This window comes from Cyprinodon variegatus, unplaced genomic scaffold, assembly GCF_000732505.1.
Source record: "Cyprinodon variegatus isolate N-32 unplaced genomic scaffold, C_variegatus-1.0 Scaffold87, whole genome shotgun sequence".
NCBI lineage: Eukaryota > Metazoa > Chordata > Actinopteri > Cyprinodontiformes > Cyprinodontidae > Cyprinodon > Cyprinodon variegatus.
This window is the reverse complement of record NW_015150540.1, coordinates 680,496-701,932: the sequence shown is the minus strand read 5'-3', so window position 1 is coordinate 701,932 and position 21,437 is coordinate 680,496. Positions and strand designations below refer to the sequence as shown.

The following is a 21,437-nucleotide window of genomic DNA, read 5'->3' as shown; positions in this document are numbered from 1 at the left end:
AATTACAGAGTCTGACCAGGAGATGAGGCTTATCTTCACATCTTAATGTCCACAAATCATGACATAAAAATATTTTAGTACAAAGTTTGATGCTTTAAAAAAGAATTGTAAGGATACCAGCCAAGGGCCAATCAAGGAAAGTGGGGACATTTTAAATGGCTACTACTGTACTTTACAGTTCTTACCACATTTGTGTGATGAACACAACTCTGATAGCTGGTCTAATTGCTCATTTCACTCACCTGGCCAACTTTGCCTGGTTGCGAATTACCACTCATCTTATCCACCTGCTCCTGTTTCTTTATATATGGCTTAATACCAGCTATCAGTCTGGGAATAAGCCATATATACTGAGTTTAACTTTGATGCCATAGTTCTCGTCCTCAGAGGTCAGTGGTGAGAGAAGTTTTTAGAGTTAGTAGTGTTCCTGATCATGTCATGCCTCTTATCCACTGAGCATGCCCTGTTCCTGTTCTGATCAGAACACTTACAGGACAATGGACTCCTGGATCTCTGAGCCTACCTGTTCTGAACTGTTTCCCTGACCTGGCTCAGATTGATGCTTGGTCACTGGGGCTGCAGCATCTGGCTCACCCTGGGCGACTCCCACCGCATCTCATTTGGCAGTTCATTGGCTGGATCCTACCTTGCTCTAAGGAGATGGACTGAACTTTTAAACCAGGTAAGTGACTCACATGGATAATCATCCTCCATCAGATTATCATAGTCACTTACCTGTGTTTCTCCCTAATCAGAGCTGCCAGTGGTGGGCAGTGCCCCGCTTCCCCCACAGCTTTGCGCTCTGATTTTAATAAATGCTTTAACACTGTCTCACTTGAATACTGGGTCAATCTGTCCTGCTGCTGACAATCTGAGCTATTGCATAGAAATTTGGAGTTGCAGCCACATTTTTCGGATTGTCTAAACTAAAGCTTAAATGAATTCACACCATCACTGATGGTTTCAGAATGACCCAACCAGTCCTTTACAAATATAGGACTACACTTTGAAAACTAAGTCACTCCACTTCTTGCTCACTCACCATCCCTACCCCTTTATTCCCAAAATAAGACTGATAATTTCTATACCACGTTTTTCAATCATGAAATTCTATGAAAATTAAATAAGATTTATGATATTAATGTGGCAAAATGTAGAAATATTCAAACAAAGCAAGAACATTTTTTTAAAAAACACTTTATAAATGAACACCTTGAACAACAAAAATATGAGTTTAGAAATTTACAGAACTAAGTGTCAGAGATTATTTTTCATACAAATAGACAGACTGTATAAATCAGTCTGGAAGGTCAAGTTTCAAAACTGAAACTTCAATCAAAAACTTCCATCTTCTGTTTTATTGCATGGTTTCTTAATCTGGCTTATTTTAAGCTCCACTGTCTCCTCAGACGTCATTAAGTCCACTACCACACTCTGTCTTTGCTCCTCATTGAGCTTCTTATAATTGTAGTAATGCATGATGAAGAAAAAAATCCCCGGAACCAGCATAAAAACACCACATGCATAGTACATATATTTGTAGTCCCCAAAAATGTCAACAAGAGCCCCTGAAAGAGAGAATGCACAGTTAGAAGTTCTGCTTATATTAAAGTAGAAATTATTCTTCAGGAACATGAAAACAAACCCGAAATGGGGGGTCCAAGAAGCACTGGTCCACACTCAATAATGGTGACGAGTCCAACTGCACTTGAGAAGCGATGAGCTCCAACAAGGTCCATCAGAACTTCAAAAAGGAGTGCAGAGAGCATACCAAATGCCAGCCCGAAAAAAACTGCATACACAACTAGACCCCCATATCCAGATGCAAGCGGACATAGTAGGTGACACACACCATTGTATGAAACTGCAAAACTGAAAAAATACTGTATTCTTGGTCTAACCCACTTGCTGTTGCCCAAGAACCCAGTGACTGGTCTGATAAACATGTCTACCAAAGCGAAAATGGAAAGTAGTAAAGCTGCTGAATATTCATCGGTCCCTTGATGTTTAGCATAGGGAGCCAGAAAAACAACAGGCGCAAAAAATCCAAAAAACATGACAACATTACCAATAAGATAAATAAGAAAGCCTCTGTGTGTGAAGAGGGAGATGTCTATATACCTAGAAACAAAACTCTGACCTGTGCTCCTGTTTTTACTGTTTTCAGCTGACTGTGAGCCAACATTCTCAGCAGCAGCTTCTACAGAGCCTTTCCTGCTGCTCATTGATGAGTCATTATCAGGCTGAAATTGTGCTGGTTTAATAACCGGCCTCATCAGAGCACCAGCCACACAGCAGTTCAGAACAATGGACCCCAAAATCAGGAAACTTCCTCTCCAACCGAAGGAATCAAAGAGGAACTGATTGAGAGGGGCTAGAGTGGAGAGAACAACTGGGCTTCCTGTCATAGCCAGTCCATTTGCGAGCGGCCTTTTGACCTGAAAGTAAGTGCCAATGATTGTCAGTGCTGGCTGTAGGTTGAAGGCAAGACCAAAACCTGTTTGAAAAAAAAAAAACACATTACATTTAGAGGAAAAAGAATACATGGTTTTAACTCTTGACTTTCCAATATATTATGATATATAGTATGACAACATTTATAATGGCCAATGACAACATATACAAGAGCTTGCCAAAGGCTCCTGGCACTACTGCTGTTTCTTGGCAGAGTATGTAAGTCAATGGGGTTGTTGTATATTTGCAACGATGGCCGTTAAAAGGATAAAAAAAATTAGCTTTATGAAATATCATAAACATGTTTTTGAATTTTATCCTTTGTAGTATAATAGCCCTAAATAAAATTAATTGGTTTCAGAAGTTCCTTAATTACGTAGTACATAAAGTATAAATGTGCATAATTTAATTTATGTGAATGAATGATTGTTAGAAAATATTAGTAGACTGATGGTAAAGGCTCAGAAATGCAGCAGAGAAGTCATGGTTAAAGTTGCAGAGAGGATTAAATGTTGTAGAAAATAATAAACAAGACATGGGAGAATTTGCTGTCAGTAAAATCATTCAAAACCCATTGCTACAGAACGTGATAATAAAAGATACTTTTAGGTCCAATTCAAAGCTATCCTCAGGTTTTTCAGTAGTTGTGATATGTTTCTGGAACAGAGCTGCTGTTTTTATCAGCTAGATAGATGTTATGGCATTGGAACCCAATATCTATTCTTAACATCCCAATTGCAGGACAACAAACTAAATAAACAACCAGTACAAAGCTATGGTTTAAATCTCTAGTTAACAAAATAATAAACATTTATATCCCCGATCTGTAGCCTGCAATAGTCCACTAGAGACCTGCCTCCCCCCAATAGCAGATTTTGCAGGAAGCTGTGTGTCAGCCCTCTGTTACACCCCCTGTTCTGATTTGCTGAGCGTTAGAGCTAAATAGTTGGCTTAAATCCAGTAAAAGCCCAGATCTTAAGTTTGGGAATCTGTGGCAAAAATTTTACATTACTGTTCACAATTGCTTCAAATATTACAAAATATAATGGTTTCTAAACATGCAAAGCTGGAGGAGACAATCTATAATTGCAGCATTTGCTGCAGTTTAACAAAGTATCAACTCAACAGAGCTGAAAACATACAGTACAGTAGGTTATTGTCAGCCTTTAGGTAATTTTGTACAGTATTTTTAAAACCATGTAATTTTCCTTCCACTTAGATTATATGAGCTGCTTTGTGTTGGTTCGTCATCAACAAACCCAAATACAAACAATGGAATTTGTGATTTTGACATAACTAAATATGAACTTTAGTAATACTACAGAAAAGGCCCCTAAACTCAGCCCTGTTTTGCTGAGGTTTGGGAAAACATTAACACATTCCATTGACCGAGTGTCATTGAACTCTCAGATAAAGAAAAAAAGCCCAGTAGGGCATAGTAAAAAAAATAAAAAATAAAAAAATAAACTGGAAACACTGAGAATTTCGACACATCCAGTGCCGGTCCTAACTGAGCAGCTTAAAGCGATCCTTTGCAACACTCAAAATTCACCACAGTAGAAGATAAATTGTTTTTCAAGAAGTTTACAACATACAGTAAGTAAAAGATTAAGCCCCAATAAAGTATTACTCTTGGGGGGAAAAAAAGATTTTATTTACCTCCAATTACTCCGACACAGAGATACAGATGAATTATAGTGGTTCCCAAAGAGGCGAGGGCCATACCGGTGCACACCAGAAGTCCACCCACCATGACCACAGGTCTGCTGCCATACCTGTTTACCAACATACTGCTGATAGGACCTGCACATGGAAACAACATTTTTTAAGTAAAGCTTTAAATCAGAAGAAATAATCACATAACAGATTTGCTAAGTAAATCACATTATCTACTACATTTGTACCAATAGATTTTGTTTATAAATGACTTTACTTTTTTGTACATGTAGCCTATGACTGCCACTGACCTCCTGCATACATAGAGGCCAACATGACTGAAGACAGCCAGGCAATCTCACTGTAAGAAACTGAAAAATATTCCTGAATTTCCTTGAAATAGATGGTGAGGGACTTGGGAAAGGCATAAGAGAATCCTATGGAGATGAAAGAGGCAAAGACGACAACCCATCCCCAGCCTCCATCTGGTGGTTTGTAGCCTAGATTGGTTGCTGCTGTAGGTGGCATGCTCAATCCTCAGACTGGGAAATGGGAACAGATAATAAGATGTGCACAGAGAATATGCAACTCCAAATTTCCAGATAATTTCAGTTCATGTTTCTTATTTTTCAATAAACAGATCATTTCTCTCACCTCTGTGCAGTCCTTAAAAGCGTTCTGAACAGTCTGTTAACTTTTCCTAATGTAAAAAAAAAAAAACCTTTGGATTCCTCTCTCAGCACTATGCTCCAAGGCTTTTGATCTCATCACGTGTGCTTCCACAAAAACACAGTGACCGTTCACAACAAAAGCAGTAACCCCCTCCTGAGGCACTGTGCTCAAAAAAATCTCCAGTGTCTACCCAAATATTATCAAGTGAAAGGTCTTAACAGTTTCATCATACAATGCAACATTTGCTTTAAAAGCTTCAGTGTGCGTCCTTGATCAAATCTGCTAGTTTGGTTCGTGCACTTCTCAGCTGTGTGCAAATGCTGATGTGTAGGTTTGCAAATAACAATTAACAGCTGCTTAAACAAATTATTTAATAACACCATAACTTTAAATATACAGCCATTTAAATATAGTCTTGTACTGAAAGAAACATTTAAATATGATATTTGTTAAACCAAAAACTAGAAATTAACTGGGTCAGAGGACGTTAGAAATGAGCAACAAAATGCAACAGATCCAAAATCTACAAAACAGGGTTAAACATAGATGGAAATTAAATACAAATAATTACATTCAGAGAACAGCCTGTTCAGCAGTAAGTAAAACATTTCTAACCTCAATATGTTACATAAATGATGAGTGAATCATTTTACTTCACTTCTCAGTCCAAACTAGAACATATTGTTTGCTGTAAATATTCTTAAATGTTTACACATCGTCCAATCTACGTTTGTTCGCATCTCTTATGAAGATACCTCATAAGATTTAAGATGGCTGTGATTTATTTATTATAAGGTTAGTACAAACAAAGAATGTTTTTGTTTTTACTCTCCTAATAAATCTGTACATCCTCCAGAATTCTAGGTCGTTTTACTTATCTGTACAATTTCATTTTCTGAAAACGTTTGTGCTGGGTACTTTAATAGTGATGGTGGAATTATTATTATTATTTTTTTTTTTTGTACATGTTGTAGATCATCATCCTGTTAAAATAGGGTGCACCGGATTTAACTAAAAATAATTTAATTTGGTATTTAAAAAATAGCTTACGGTGCAATAAAATCTAAAGAGCTTCCTAAGCCCACTAAGAGAGATAAATAAGGAGGAGCCCAGGTTATAAGAGTTACATCATTTTTTTCCCCACATGGATAAACTCTTTGCTATAAACTCTGGAGATATACATGGACTGTTCAACAATGCACATACTTTTAATTAAAGTCCCAGTAGAGTACAGCAAACTGCATATGGTTGGACTTTTTTCCTGGCATAACTTGCAAACCATATATCAACTGCAGATTGCTCTGGAGAAATAACCTCCCAAAAGAGGGCACTATTTGCTGCAGTGAACATTAAAGATTTTTTTTAATCTACCACATTTTTTGACAGGATCATTACAAAGTGGTTTATTTTAAAGAATAAATGTCCTGTTTTACTCTTTGTTACATTTCCTAGAATAAAATAAATAATGGATTACAACGAAAAATACATTATTTTTATCTATAGATTTTGATGATTATGAAAAAAGTTTACTTTAAATAGTTACTTATAATTGAAATAGAGTATCATAAATACTATCATGCAATTCAATTATTTCTTTACATAGTATTTTTCATGCTTAATAACCAAATTCATTAAAAATTGTATTTTTCTAACCCTAACTTTTCAATGTGAGATTAAAGGTCATAGAATGAAAGCTTAATTTTAAGTTTTTTTTTATTTATTTTTTATCATCCTTACAAGAAGTACCAATAATTATGGATGGTACACCAATATACCTTGTTAGCCATTGAGGAGACTTTAATAGTCAGAGAGGTGTCAGAAGTATTAAAGTTTATTACTCAAGTAAAAGTACAAATCCTACTGTTTAAAACACTTTTAGAGTATCAGCTCAGTGTTTAACTCAGGGACAAGTTTAAAACACCATTTGTAAAAACTACTTAAGGTATAAAAGTAATGCAGGAAAAAATGTTAAGGAAAGATGCTGTACTGCACTAGCCGCTTAAAGGAACATTTTTCAATTCTGAACACAATTCTGAAGGATAACTTCCCTTATTCTTAATTTTGTTATTTTTCTAATTGTTGTTGTTTGTGTTTTATTTTTGTTTTCTTTGTTTGGATCTTTTTTTTTTTTTTTTTTTTTTTTTCCGGGTTTTGTTTTTGTTTTTTAGGACCCCAATTGCGGGGCCGGGGGGGCGGGGTTAGTTTTTTGGAGGTTTTATTTGATTGTTTGCAACCACTTGGGGCGGGATTCCAAAATTCCACCAAAAAAAATTGAACACAAACCAGAACCATGGAGACATCAGAGGAAAAATAGCATGTGGAGTCAGGGAAAGGTGAGGTAAGATGAGGAACCAGCACTGAAGAACTGCACAAGGAGAGAAGTTATGGTGGACTGAACAAAGAGAAGACTAACGAGCTGATTGGGAGCAGGTGTGAAGAGAGGAGTCTAGAAAGGAGCTAGGAAAAAGGAGACCAACACAAGGGCAGCAAATAAAAACCCAAGAACTAAAATATATCCTGAAAACACAACAAAATAGGAACTAAACCAATAGAGAAAAGTAAAACTGAATACTCAAAAGAAAACTTAACAGAACCAAGACTGTGACAGTTTTTAATACCAACAGGCCATAACTACAATGAGCTGAAATGAAACAAAACTAGTATAAACAAGTCAATTTTTAAAATGTAAGTTTTAGATTAAAAAAAAATTTAAGGAGTTGAAGTAAAAGGTTTTCTAAAAGGGAATTACTCTAGTAAAGTATAGATAGCCAAAATTTCTACTTACATATTTGACACCTCTGAAAACTCAATTATTAGATCAAAGAAATTAGGGTTATTGTAACTATTTTACATACTCAATATAGGCCACACAGAAAGATTTGCAGATGGTTTTAATTTGATAAAGATTTCCCATTTTTATCAGTTTTCTTTTATTTTACATTCAATACAGAGACATTCCACAAGATGGCGATGTTATATTAGTCCTATCTCACGAAGAAGAGACGCTTCCCTGCTGTTATGTGTTCATCCTTTTCTTGTGTAACCTAAACATTGTTTATTAATTTACTGCTTATTGCTTCGTCAATAACAGCTCCAGTCACAAGTGCCTACCTTAGTTTAAACAGAGCCATCATTGGGTGGTTTAGAAATGTTTTGTAAAGTTAGACTTGGTTTTGCCACCGCGGCTTCCATCAGGCTCCCCTGTAGTGTAAATCCAAGGACAGGCAGGCTGGGGACGCCTGGGCTCTGCAGACACCAGCGGAGGAACCACAGCTCCGACTCTTCGGCTGTCAGGGTGAGATTTTATTTCCTCTTCCTTATTCTAACAATGAAATTTTAATTTAAACAATTAAAATTAGGGTTGATTGAAATACAATTTGGATCAAAGCTGTTCATTCTTGTCAAGTCCTTGTGTAGTTCAAAAACTTAATAAAGCTTGTTATTAAGCAGAAGAGCCATCAGGTATTATTTCTGCTGTCTTACATACTGTTTTACAATTTGCACATTTATCTAAACCACAGTTTTATTGTGGATTGATGATATACTTGCACATTGTACATATAATTGCACATTGATGATATACTCACACAGTGACAAGCTGCAGTAGAAAGAAAAAAAACTCCAAAATGATGTACAACAAAATGCATCAGGTGATGCATTGTGTTTAACATAAAACATTTATCATTTATTTATAAAAGATGTAATTAAGTAAATGATCAGTCATAGAAAAGTATTCTTCCTTAATCAGGCACATATGGGACCTGTTTTTGCACTTGGATTATTCTTCACTGTAATGCAGTCTACAAGTTTCTGTTCATCTGTTTTACTATTTTTCTGCAATATACATATAAGTTATAGTAAAACAGATGTACAGTCCTTTTAAGCCTACTCAAACTCTGCTCCTCTGATTGACATGTCTAAGTATAATAAGCATCATAGTCAAAACCAGAATTTAATTATCTTGATCTTTTAAACAACACTTTTCTCTCTCGAGTTGTCAGCTTTCTACCAGAGCCTGGATTTAATCATTAGATAATTTAAATGACTTAGATCATTGTTGGATCAGATTAACGGGGTCATTTGCATCAGTGATCCTGTCATCAGTTCACTACTATTATTTCCTTTAGCCACATTTTGTTGTTGACGCACACTTGGAACGGCCAACACAGCTGCAGGGTTTGGAGATGCTCTAAAACTTGCTAACAACCCTTCTTTTGCCAATTTTGCCTGATTTTAACAAATAAAATTTATTCCCAATCATTGTAATAAAACTATATCACCTATTGCTCATTTTAAACTGAATGCATTCCAGTGCTTTGCTAATACAGTTTCAAAATGTTACCTTCGTTTTGGATAAGTAAAATCTAATGGATTAAAGTCTTATTAACTCCACTCTGCTCCAGGTGTTGTATGATGGGATGTGTCCCATCTGCCTGACGGAGATCCGCTTCCTCCAGTTCCTGCAGAGAAACCGACCAGGGAACGTAAATTTCATCGACATCTCTAACCCAGGCTATGATGGGACAAAATACAAACATGTCAGCTATGAGATGGCCATGGAGGAGATGACCGTGATTGACGAGAAAGACGAGGTAAAATTACAACACCAAGCTTTAAACAGGACTAATATCCCCCTTAAAGGTATTGTGGAGGATTTTCGCAAATTTCCGCCCTCTCCACTTTAAAAAAATGCTTGTGCGAGAGCATGCACAAGCCCATTTCTCCTCGTGCACGCTCTGTTTAAAAGGTGCTGTCCTCATTGCTCATACTAGCTTACTGTGCCTGAATGTCCACTCTTACCCCCAAAACCATCTATCAAAGAATTATCTATTTGGGCATGCTTCAGTGACGCAGTGGTCAGCACTCACGACCCATGTAGGGAAGCCTAAGACTCGAGTTAGAATCCAACCTGTGGTACTGTGCCACATGTCTCTTCCCCTCTCTTATTCCTCCTTTCCTGTCAGCCTGCTATCGAAACAAGCCACTAGTGCCTTAAAAACCTAAAAAAAAGAAAGACAGACATTCTATTTTAAAAATGACAGGCTTTAGTCACCCCCTTTCAGCGGAGAAGATATCCATGGTCTGATCAGCCCAAACAGCAGCAACAGATGCATTGGAAAAGCAGCCCAAACCTTAAAGTTTTCAAAAATCAAGACTAAATAAATAAAACAGCAGAGCATCCCTGTGCACTGGAGCATGATGCACAGCTCAGATAGAAATGCTCATTATCTCTAGATTCAAGGTAAATTTAAATAAAGACAACATACCAAGGTGCTTAAGGCCTAGCAGGTCAGAAATGAGCAGAGGCCTTAACCTGCATATACGGCCATAAAAGGACTTCTACTGCTGCTGGAAACACTAGTGGAGCTTTAGGGCTGCACAAACAAACGGCAGATATTGAGCTTAAAGATCAAACCAAATTTTCTCAGATTACAGAATGGTGCCTAAAGTCTCAGGTGACCAGATCCAAAATCATAGCCTCACAGACTGCTGACATACAATCACCTGGCCTACTATAAAGGCGTCTGCCTGCTCATCAATCAGTGATGCGCTCCAATCAGCAGACAGGGCTAGACACAGTACAGCAATTGGATTTGTATTTTGCAGAGGTTTGTGTTCCATAGTGAACTTCACATCCAGTTGCCTAAACTGAACTTTTCAGGCTTGACCATAAGCTAGTTGACTGAGGATCTTCCCAGATATGTTCTGTGGTGAATGCAGATGCTGTACCCGATTGAGTGTAACTTGAAGAAGTTGAATGCTGAACTACACTTTCATTTCTATTTTCTGCATTTTCAGGTACATCGTGGCGTTCCAGCGTTTGCAGTCATGTATGGTGCCGTTGGCCTTGGTTGGTTGGGTCGCTTCATGATGTGGTCACCAGTGAGGCCATTTATGGAAAAGGCGTATGCTGTCTTTGCTAAGAATCGACTTAAGTGGACTGGAAGGGCAGAGGAATGCCCCTCAGGAAGCTGTAAAAAGAAACCAGCTGATTCCTGACCTCGTTTCAGAATTAAATATTTATATTAAGAAGCCATATTAAAAGCAATGGTTTTCATATTGTAATTAATGGCTATTGTGTTATATAATGTGTCAAAGGGACACATGGTTAAATTACTGTAGTGAAAGAAAAGTATTATAAAGACAGACTTGATGTTTTTTTTCCATTATGATATGAGTTGTACAGAGTTGATGCTGTTCATTCAGTTTAATAAAAAAAGGTTTTAAAAACACCTAAATATCTGCAAAAATGGGTGGTGGGGGAGTAAACATGTTAATAAAGACAATAAAAATTATTTACTTATTATAAAGACACTATTGTTATTATCGATACTGATCGGATCTACTTCAAAACAGTAAATGTTTCCATATTTAATCATTTACCACTAACAGATTAAAGTTTTGATCCATTTTACTGGGATCCCTGCTATTTTACTGATCAAGAGTTAAGTCTTCTATCCATTTGTACTTAGACTCACAGACTGGTAGATGACAAACAGTCAAACAAGAAAACTTTAAGCAGCTAAAGATGGCAGATCAGACAATAAAGCAATATAAAAGACAGCCACAATAGTTCTGCATTCATGCCTGTCTTCTTTTGTTAAACGAGTTGTTCACAGATAAGACTTAAAGTCACTGAAGCAAAATAAAGTCAATTTCCTGTTATGCTCAGATCAGATTGAAGCTTTTTTTTATCTGTTGATAAATAAAGAGGACTGTCAACAAGCTGCCACTAGATGTCACTGTAAGTCTAAAGTATTGCTCAGAGGAGAGAATGCAGTTGATTTTGTTTTTAAATAATCCTTTAAAATATATTTTTTGAGCAGATGCAAGCATTACTGTATGTCTTAAGTAAGACACTACTTTCATGCACATCTACAGATTACACAATGTGATGCTGTTAAACAGTGGCTTGAAATTTGTGAAGAAAAGGGGAAAAAACAGGTGAATTTTAGTTTTTGCACTTAAATAATGTCTTATTAAGTAAGAGATGTCAAACATGTGAATGCGAATAATATTTTGAAGATGTAAGCATAATTAAAGCTGATGTTTGAATAGTTTATTTTAATGTGTTTCACTGCATGGTGGAGCACTTGGTAGCACTGCTACCTTGCAGCAAGAAGGTTCTGGGTGCAGTAAGGTTTCCCAGGTTGCCCAGGGTCTTTCCTCACGGAGTTCTCTCCGGGTACTTTGACCTTTAACAGTCCAAAGATATTACTGTTAGGTTAATTACTTCTCTAAATTCTCCTTAGGTGTGAGTGTGTGTGTGAATGGTTGTTTGTCCTGTTTGTTTCTGTGTTGCCATGTGATGGACTGGCGACCTGTCCAGGTTGTATCCCGCCTCTCGCCCGTTGAAAGCTGGAGATAGGCATCAGTACCTCTCGCTGGATGTATATCTTGGTACATAATTCATTAGTACTTATTCATTATACACTGAATATTTATTTTTATTATTATGGCATAAAGCTAATGTAAAAATCAATCATCAAAAATATATATATTACGCAGAGAATAATAAAAACCTTTTTTTCTTTTTTAACACAAATGTTCTAACAGCATGCACCAATCAGAACTCATTTTGCCCTTTTCAAAGAGAGTAGTCATTTATTCATTTAGTATTTCTTCATTTGCTAAAATCAAGCATATGTATGGAAAAATTAGCGTAAGGAAATGAGGTGGTGGAAGATGCACAACCAATGAAACTAACAAGCGAAAATGCACATACAATATTTTTTGGAAGATTTACAAGACAAACAGAAACATTCTTTAATAGTCAGTAAGCACAGTCATATTCATAAAAAAGGGCGACAGCTATTGCTTTCATTTCATTAAGGTACTTCTGAAACGAGGTGTCATCAGAGTCATGTGACCTAAAAACTAACACTAGTGGATCAACACTAACATCCACTGATGTGTTCTAGGCTTTAAGGTCAAGAGGAATATAAAAAGGCACCAGAACTAATCATGCATGTCGGCTAAAGTTTGCTACTGAAGCTCCTTTGATATCCAATGAAACAGACTAATTGTTAAATTCTGTGACAAAAGAAAACTAAACCAAAGAAACCTGATTTTATCAATACATCCTAAAACAATTGAAAGATTTCAGCTATAATCTAAGCCAAACATTAGGAATAAAAAAACATTTCAAAATCCCTCAGTACCCATTGAAAAAGAGAGAAAGAGAGAGTGATTATTCGATTGAGGGACATGTCTGGTGTGAGCCCCGTGTGAAGGTGAGTGTGATGTGTGTGACGTCCAACATAGCAGCTTACAGACATCCTCTTTCTACTTTTAGATCTTCCAGGAATGATGGCACATAACGTTATGCTTGACTGATCTTCGAGACCATTTGCTGAACTTGACCAAAGTCCCATCAGTCTACAAACAAAACTACTGTAACATAAAGCCCAGCTCGACTCAACGCAGAAGAGGTGCTGCAAGCAAGTAACACAGGTAAACATTAGAAGTTGCTCTCTGGCATTTACTCAGGCTATTTGTACAGAAACTAACCCAAAGATGAGTTGTGAAAGCAATCATTTCTTTAAGGTAAATATATTTTTCTAACCTGCTGTGAAGCTGAAGGTATTTCCTTTTAAATCATGTCTATGAATATAACAGGAGAAGGTGTTTGATTTTTTAAAACACAAAGTGACTATATGTAGAGGATATCCATAAAATCAAGGTCAAAGTTGTGTTTTCTTTCTAACTGCATTGACAGTCATTACCTACCAAGTCCATTTGGAGGCTTGGCATACATTCCCATCATGCAGTTCTAGGACACAAACTGAAGTGGAACATGATATGTGTACCCTGATCAGCTGACTGTAGAGGCAGGCTGCAGTTTGTTTATAGCAGTGATAGTGTCTGCTCTGAGCCGATATGCTACAGATTTACAGTAACTGAAAACTTCAATGGCTTCTTTGTGTAATATGTAATAGATTTAGATTAGATTATGATCCTCTTTGAATTTGATTTTGGTGTCAAACAGTGAGCCGTCAAAGCAGTGATCTATTGCTTAGGTTGCTTAGGCAAGGTCAGGCTAAGAAGGTGTTTCTATTTTTCTTTTCTATTATTTTGCTCAATGGGGGGATCTGTCTGATTGTTAGATAGATCTGAGTTATTTTATTTCCAGTACCATTATGACTTTGGCTGTAATCTAACAAGCTGTTCTACTAAAATCTCCCAACACCATCAGCTGTTTTCTTTTCTTAACATTTCAGTTGTTACAGTTGAATATTTCAATATGTTATCTGTTTTCCTATGTGACAAACACCAAATCAAAGCACAATTATGAGATCTTTTATTGTTTTTAAACCGATTGAAATATTAAAAGTGAGACATCCATTGTTTTTTATCTTTGTTTGCCTGCTGTTCAAAAGTCTGTGTGTAGGGAAACACGTGCAGGTTTGGAATTTTGAAGATCAGGCAGGTAGACACGTTGCAGTAATTTGTTTGTGTCAACAAAAAAAAAGGAATTGCATATTCAATTAGTGGGCTTGTTTTGTATGATCTAGATTGAAAGCAGTAGAGAACATGTGCAAAACCAGTTTGTACTGCAATTTGTCAATGTAATTAAGAAAAGTCTAAGTGCTACTGCACTTTGAGGGTGGCCATAAAAGTAAGATAAGGTTATTCTGAAGTAATACAATTTTGATTCTTGTATTTAAGTTATAATATGTTATTCTTTTTTTCCCTGTCTTTTCCTTTGGCTTTTTTTGTTAAAACATTCTCCTTTTCTTTCTCTTTTGTAGTGAAGGACGGGCAATGTGATATTACATTTCTTGTTACATTTTTGTGAACCAAGAAACTGTTTAATGATTTGGCCTCCCAGAATAATAATCACTGTGTTTTGTTTTTTCTCTTGTTTTGCAAGATATTTTCCTTATATTTGCAACTGTGCAAGATATACTGTACAGAAAGTTGTCATTAGCCTATGAATGATTCAGCGGTTGGGTTAATTTAGATTGTCTTTTGGATTCTCACCAGGCTGCAGTTGATCATGTTGCTACAGACAAGAGGCATCCACAGCAAGTCTGGGTGCTGTATACCACATTAGATCAAGAAGGGATCATCCATTTATTCCTGCCTTATGTTAAAGGGTCATAGAAAAGGCTTTAAAATAATTCAGGATTATGTATAAAATAAGCTTTCTCAGAAAAGTGCAACCTCTGGTTAGACTTTCACTTCTTCCAAACTCAGACAGGCTTTCTACATTAAATAGCAGGGTAATGCTCCTTAAACGTTTTGCATCTTCAATCTTCTTTAAAGAAAATGCCAAAGAAGTGAGATATTTGCATTGTCTGCCTTTTGATTCATCTAATAATAAGTTATTTAAAGGTGAACCTCCAGCTGGGATTTCTGCTGTTCTTGCACTGAATCATCACCCTGGCCAATCCTTCAATGTACCGTCCAGATACGTTAACATTTACCCTAAGAGGAGGAATCTCAGTGTGTTTGCTGGAAATGCCAGTTTTATTGTTACAGTTCCTGAGTATCATAACCAATCACAAAGGCGCACACTCAATCAATGGTCAGAAGCAGATCAAAATGAACAGGGAAGCAGTTGCAAAGTGCCGTCTTTGAAATGCAAAGAGAAATCAGAGACTGTTACCTCCATCAATGAAAAGTCTGGACTGCAGTTATTTCACATCAGCTCTTTGACCACAGCCTTTGGAGAGAGTTACAGTTATGTTGCGAAGCATATCAACTCTGTGTTCTCTCAGAGTTACACTCGTAGCAAGCAGGAAATCTTTCAAGGCTTATCCACCATTAGAGGAGCAAACAGAAGGGTAAGGAGAAAAAAACAAACACATTCTGATGCAATCTCTGAAGTCAAGCTTAATGATGAAAGGATAGCAGTAGGGCATGACAACGTTTTCAACAGCTGGGAGGAAGCATATCATCAAATTGCAAGACACATTAACAAATATTTTATGGCTAAATCTGCAGATGAAGCTTACAGTAAAAAAGAACTTCTAGAAGAAAAGAACAAATCAAAAAAGAAATATGTCTTCCCAGAATCTACTTCAGAAACTGGCAGTGGTATCATGTTCCAGATAAAGGAAGAAGAGCCCCTAACCCTAACCACTGCAAGGGAAAATACAAACTTCTTTCACAGCAGCTTAAGTGCTTCTAACTTGGAAGATAACTATATTCAGACATCAAGTCATATAAATCAGTATTTCAGAGCTCAAAGTCGACCGAAGGACCATCATATAAATGTCACGACAAAGAAGGACCCAACACCTTCCAAGTCAACATCTTACATGGATGTCCTTCGCCAACATACTAGTGTTATTCCAGGTATCCTTGGTACCTTTATGAACCTAGGCCCTTTGTCCAGGGGCACTGATTCGAAACCTGCTGTGGCCTCACCTGAGCCAATACTAAATAACAAGGTAAGTTGACTTAATGCATTTACATAAAAGTACCCATACATGATTAGCACTATCTATATCATTGTCCATTTTTGTGATTGACCAATACAATGTAGCTCATTATTATGAATTTGGTGAATTTTTTTAGATATATTTTTAATATCTTTTTTTAAATATTTAATTCCTTAGAGATTTTTTGGAGAACAAACAGTAACATAAAGATCAAGTTTGGTAGGTTAGTGTGGAGAATTCAAAAGCATGTTTAGGTTGTAAAACAATTCCTCAACCTTGAACAAATATTGCTTAAATGAAATCTATGATTTAAAAATGTGACAAAACTGAAAACCAGCCAAGATACTAAAAGTAATAGATAGCATTGATAAGAAAAGCAGCAAAGAGACCCAGTGTAACTCTAGAGATGCTGTAGAGAGCTGGAGTCCTGGTGGGAGAATTGTTCAATGCAACAAGTGTTCAAAAATATTTCTCATATGAAAAATTGTGGTTCCGTTATATTGCACCAAATTTGTAATTTCTGAGTTACATGCAAGACCATTTCTGGGCTGAAAAACAAACATTGCTTGTAAACATCAACATGACTGTCCAACAAACGCAGTGACAGCATTAGGCTGTGGGAATGCTTAATATTCAAAGCTATTAGAAACTTAGAGGCTGTTGAGATTTGGAGCAAAAGTTTAGTGACACCCAGGTTAATCATGTGTTAAAGCAACCCAAAGTGCAAATGGAATCCACTTAAAAATCTGTAGCAAGACTTAAAAAATGTTTGTCACAGAAGCCATTCAATCCAGCAATACTTTTTTTATAATTAAGGTGTTCAGATTTGGATGTGTGAAGCTGGGAGAAATATAACACCAAACACTGTTTGGTGTTACTACATTAAAATGCAAACAGCTACTGTACAGTAGTAGCCATGCAAACTTAGCAGGCTTAATTCAAATGCATCTAGCATTCTCAACTGTTTATTTCTTAAAATCATTTGAATACTGTATTTTATTTTGTCTTATTGCATCACTAGGCAGTACCCTGTACTGGTCTTTCACATAAATTCCATATATATATTGAAATGTGTTTTTTTGTTTTTTTTTTAACCATAAAATGTGGAAAATATACACATGTGAATAGCTCATTATTGGTATTCTACCTTATGGAGTTGATAGAATTACTAAAGTGCTGCAATTTTTTTGGTTGTATGATTTCAGCTTGTTTTGACCCAGAGACAGGCAGAGGAGACCACATTTAGGTTGTTAACCAGACTGGGAGAAGCTGCTAATCCAGAAGCTCTGAGTGCCTGCATAGATTTACTCAATGAACATCTTATCTACTTCCCATCAAGCAAGGCATTAATCTGGAAGGTCTTGTTTTTTATTTTATTTTATTTTAAATTTTTCTGATAATATAAAGTTTACAAATGATTTAAAAGATCTCCAATATGTGTTTTGCTTTTTCCTCTAGGAGAAAACTGTATTCACCTTGCTGAGACTACGGAGAACTTATAAAAATGATCAGGAACTTCAGGACGCTTTAAGAGAGACCTTGGCTCTGATTGGTTATATGGATCCAGTTAAAGGCTGTGGTGTCAGAATTCTCTCCATTGACGGTGGGGGTACCAGGTGAGAAACTACCGGAAACCTTACTGTTTATACCTTATGGTACAAAATTTGTTTGGTACACAGTAGACAGGTAACTACTTTGTTTACATTGAAGTGCACAATGTTGTGAAACCCCGTTTATAAAAGGATTTCTGTAGACGGGCTGTTTTCATTTAATCTTGGAGATAATTTGATAAAAATTTTTAAAAAAGATCATTACATTTCGCAAAAAATTTTTAATTTTAAGGTGTGTATATCTCCGATAAATTAAAAAAATTAATTCTGAGCAAAAAAATTAAGTAATCAGTTAAGTAATAATGCTATGACCAATATTCCTTAGATATCTATTTTAAACCAATAAGTGCTTTTTAATGATGTCAGTATGCAATTTTTGGTAATGCACTGTTCGTTCATGGAGGCCAGCAAATTGCAATAAAGCTTAAAGCTACAACAAAATCATACATCCAAGGGGCATCTACTGTAGAGTAGTACAGAATTTAAGTATAATCTTTATTGATGAAAACTAGAGCATGCAAATATTTTTTTATACATTTTGACAGGTCCAAAATATATAAATATTTACTTCTGCAAATATGTATTATGCAGTATTACCAGATCCTTGTATGTCGATGATAGAGCTTAGAAATGGCTTCTTCAAAAATAATAAGAAAAATGACGGGGAACATCAGTCAAACTTTTAAGTGTTCCTGTAGGGTAGCAAAGCAGCTCAGAAGGTACATGGAGGTTGTCGCCTTTTCTCTGAACTGGTAAGGTAAATGTTTAGGTTTAGCATTAGCATAGTGGCAATAGTGGCTGCCCTAATTTAAATAGCATAAGGACCTCCTGATGTCCCTATCTGCCGCTGTTAAATGGTTGCCCACAATCCTTTGCTCGGCTTTAGTCCTGAGGCAGACACACAGTAAACTCTTAAGACTAGGCTTAAAACTATTCTCACTATCAAGCTTACAGTATCGGTCATCCGAGGAGGACTCAGAGTAGAGCCACTGCTCTTTCACATCGAGAGGAGCCAGTTGAGGTGGCTCTGATTAGGATGCCTCCAGGCACCTCCCACCGGGAGGAGGCCCAGGAGGAGGCCAAGGATATGCTAGAGGGACTATGTTTCACGGCTGGCCTGGGAGCGCCCTGGGATTACCCCGGAGGAGCTGGCCCAAGTGGCTGGGGAGAGGGACGTCTGGGCCTCCCTACTGAAGCTGTTACCCTCACAACCCGACCCCAGATAAGCAGAAGAAGATGGATGGAAGCTTACAGTTATGCTGTTGTAGGCTTAGGCTGCTGGAGACCTGTAAATGGAAAAGTTAAATATTCACTTGAGTGAATCCAGTTAACAAAGAGAGCTGCTGAAGACAGTCATTGTCACACTTTTAAAATAAATTCTTGTTAGAATCAGGACAGAGAGATAGAGATCAAAGCTGTGTCCTTCCTCGGCCTGTAAGAGCAATACATAGAGGGCAAATCTTATGAGGGGTAGTGTGACCTGGCTGAGGGTGTATATACTTCACATCTCACATTCTTATAGACAGTAAAGATTCAGTGCAGGCAAAGTACTGACAAACAATATCCTGAAGGTAGCCAGAGGTGGCCTAGTTCTTAAAAAAGGGGGACTGGATCCTTGATGACATCCAACAGGTCAGCCAATCTAAATGTTAACTAAGAGCATAGAAAATGTACATTTTAAATATATGGGAACAATTCTCAACATTCTGTCTTATTGTTCTTTCAAGTTTCGCATTATTTTTTGAGTTAAACGTCTTACCTTAGGTTCCCTCCCCTTTTTCACTTCAAACAGTATAGTAGCCGATGCTTCTGAACTTGTGCTCCTTGAAAGAGGCAGCATCCCAGCTGATGCCTTGAATTTCTATTATCAATTATAAAGTTTGGCCTGTTTTCAATTCTTAGTCCTGTTTCTCTTCTAGACATAGCTATGGGTTCAGCTTTTACTGTAACTAACTTTATTTGCTCCCTTATATCCCTTCGGACATCAAAGGGGAGCCCCGGTTTTTTTACATTGCACCAATGATTTTACGTTATTGCATCATGTTCTACTCACCCATATAAGTTTTGTGTCATTTGGAGCTGTTCTGAAGATATTCCGTTAGGTCATATCCAAGTAACGTCTTCCTATGGGCAGTCAACTTGAAGGCACAAACTAAACTGTTCATAATTTATTCTTTATGGTACGTCAGCATTCATACCATGTAGGCGAATCACTGTCTCCCAGACATCCGCGGTTATATTTTTTAGAAGCAGTTTCTAAGAAGGCCTATGGGGGACACTGACATAGAAGACTCTGTACTGCCTATTGTTGGTCTATCAACTAAGCTGACTATAAACTAAACAGAAATGCATGGTTATAACAGCACAAAAATGTACTGTAAAATCAAGTTCACAATATGTTATATTATTCAGATATATGGAAAAATCTCCTTGTAAAAAAGTTTATGTAAATATTCATGTTATTGTGTTCTTCAGAGGTGTGGTCCCACTGCAGTTACTAAAGCTAATAGAAGATGATACAGGCAAAAAGATCCACCAGCTGTTTGACTACATCTGCGGAGTGAGCACAGGTAAATATGCTGGTGAAGATTCTCAGTCATCCAGGTTGTAGTCATTCCAAAAAGTAAAAGAAAAACAATAATCTGGACTTGGTTCCCAAGTTTGAAGTCGTTTCACTTCCCATCCAGGAAGCTTCTTCAATTCAAAATGTCAGAATTAGCGTTGAGATTGAAGCTTTATATAGTAGCCCAAAAACTTGTTTTGTCTTAGAAAACATGCAAATTGAATCAGAAGAACATGTCCGCCCCTTAGGAAAGGGGGTCGATTTGGGTTCTTTCTTAGCCTGTAATACCCAATACTTGTCAATGCCTTTGAAAGGGGGGTCGCTAGGGGCATTGTTGGTCTGGCTGACTGAGAAACTACACGAGCACTTTGATTAATGTTTTTTCTGTGTTTTATAGTTTTATTGGTTTAATTCCCATTTTGTGGTGTTTTCTGGATGTATTTGTTTTCTTATGTATTTCTTGTTTTACTAGGGACATGCTCGGCCCTTACAACAACCGGGCTGAGCATGTCCCTACAAAAACAGAAGGGAAGCACAAGGGACACTCATTTGAGGACCAGAATGGTCACATTTAGACAAAGAAGACAGTTGATTGGAAGCGGTGTAAACGAAGCCATTTATGTTAAGAAAGAAAAAACAACCTTAAACAGAACATACAATGCAGCTATACTATATCAACCCCCTACCCCCATGCAAGGGACAAAACATCTCACCTGGGCAGCCAAGCCAACAATTGCCCCTAGCCACCCCCCTTTCAGAGGTATAACCCAGTATCGGGTATTGCAGGCCAACAAAGAACCCAAAACGACTCCCCATCCATAGGAGCGGACCTGATCTTCTGGTTCAATTTGCATGTTTCCTAAGCCAAAACAAGTTTTTGGGCTACTATATAAAGCTAACTCTGACATTTTGAATTAAAAAAGCTTCCCAAGTCCAGTGGATGTTTTTTTTTTTTTTTTTTACTTCTTTGGAAGCACAAGTAAAAGAAAAAAAGGTAAACCTTATCTATCTATCTATCTATCTATCTATCTATCTATCTATCTATCTATCTATCTATCTATCTATCTATCTATCTATCTATCTATCTGTCTG

General features: G+C 36.9%; 4 protein-coding genes across 4 annotated transcripts; 3 read left to right on the top strand and 1 right to left on the bottom strand.

The window, feature by feature from the left end:
* Nucleotides 1-1,262: 1,262 nt before the first annotated feature.
* Nucleotides 1,263-4,728, bottom strand: LOC107083912 (monocarboxylate transporter 2-like). The gene is made up of 4 exons (XM_015373465.1): nucleotides 4,422-4,728; nucleotides 4,114-4,257; nucleotides 1,646-2,497; nucleotides 1,263-1,568 (listed from the first exon to the last, which is right to left on the bottom strand). The coding sequence occupies exons 1-4, from the start codon at nucleotides 4,636-4,638 to the stop codon at nucleotides 1,336-1,338; spliced, it is 1,446 nt and encodes a 481-aa protein (XP_015228951.1). The 5' UTR covers nucleotides 4,639-4,728; the 3' UTR covers nucleotides 1,263-1,335.
* Nucleotides 4,729-7,777: 3,049 nt separating this feature from the next.
* On the top strand, nucleotides 7,778-11,037 carry LOC107083905 (uncharacterized protein At5g50100, mitochondrial-like). The gene is made up of 3 exons (XM_015373453.1): nucleotides 7,778-8,077; nucleotides 9,186-9,374; nucleotides 10,582-11,037. The coding sequence occupies exons 1-3, from the start codon at nucleotides 7,931-7,933 to the stop codon at nucleotides 10,780-10,782; spliced, it is 537 nt and encodes a 178-aa protein (XP_015228939.1). The 5' UTR covers nucleotides 7,778-7,930; the 3' UTR covers nucleotides 10,783-11,037.
* A 1,045-nt stretch (nucleotides 11,038-12,082) lies between these two features.
* Nucleotides 12,083-15,931, top strand: LOC107083906. The gene is made up of 3 exons (XM_015373454.1): nucleotides 12,083-13,236; nucleotides 14,770-15,832; nucleotides 15,928-15,931. The coding sequence occupies exons 2-3, from the start codon at nucleotides 14,916-14,918 to the stop codon at nucleotides 15,929-15,931; spliced, it is 921 nt and encodes a 306-aa protein (XP_015228940.1). The 5' UTR covers nucleotides 12,083-13,236; nucleotides 14,770-14,915.
* On the top strand, nucleotides 15,874-20,698 carry LOC107083913 (calcium-independent phospholipase A2-gamma-like). The gene is made up of 4 exons (XM_015373466.1): nucleotides 15,874-16,181; nucleotides 17,378-17,530; nucleotides 17,631-17,788; nucleotides 20,258-20,698. Exons 1-4 carry the CDS (start codon nucleotides 16,050-16,052, stop codon nucleotides 20,391-20,393), a joined length of 579 nt encoding a protein of 192 aa, XP_015228952.1. The 5' UTR covers nucleotides 15,874-16,049; the 3' UTR covers nucleotides 20,394-20,698.
* The last annotated feature ends 739 nt before the right edge of the window (nucleotides 20,699-21,437 follow it).

Coding starts and splice junctions, on each gene's coding strand:
- LOC107083912 (XM_015373465.1), bottom strand. CDS start 4,638: ATGCCACCTACAGCAGCAACCAATCTAGGCTACAAACCACCAGATGGA. Junction 4,258..4,421: donor GGCCTCTATGTATGCAGGAG/GTCAGTGGCAGT, acceptor TTCCATGTGCAG/GTCCTATCAGCAGTATGTTG. Junction 1,569..1,645: donor TCTTGGACCCCCCATTTCGG/GTTTGTTTTCAT, acceptor TCTCTCTTTCAG/GGGCTCTTGTTGACATTTTT.
- LOC107083905 (XM_015373453.1), top strand. CDS start 7,931: ATGTTTTGTAAAGTTAGACTTGGTTTTGCCACCGCGGCTTCCATCAGG. Junction 8,078..9,185: donor CCGACTCTTCGGCTGTCAGG/GTGAGATTTTAT, acceptor ACTCTGCTCCAG/GTGTTGTATGATGGGATGTG. Junction 9,375..10,581: donor TGATTGACGAGAAAGACGAG/GTAAAATTACAA, acceptor CTGCATTTTCAG/GTACATCGTGGCGTTCCAGC.
- LOC107083906 (XM_015373454.1), top strand. CDS start 14,916: ATGTATAAAATAAGCTTTCTCAGAAAAGTGCAACCTCTGGTTAGACTT.
- LOC107083913 (XM_015373466.1), top strand. CDS start 16,050: ATGGATGTCCTTCGCCAACATACTAGTGTTATTCCAGGTATCCTTGGT. Junction 16,182..17,377: donor AGCCAATACTAAATAACAAG/GTAAGTTGACTT, acceptor GTATGATTTCAG/CTTGTTTTGACCCAGAGACA. Junction 17,531..17,630: donor GCAAGGCATTAATCTGGAAG/GTCTTGTTTTTT, acceptor TTTTTCCTCTAG/GAGAAAACTGTATTCACCTT.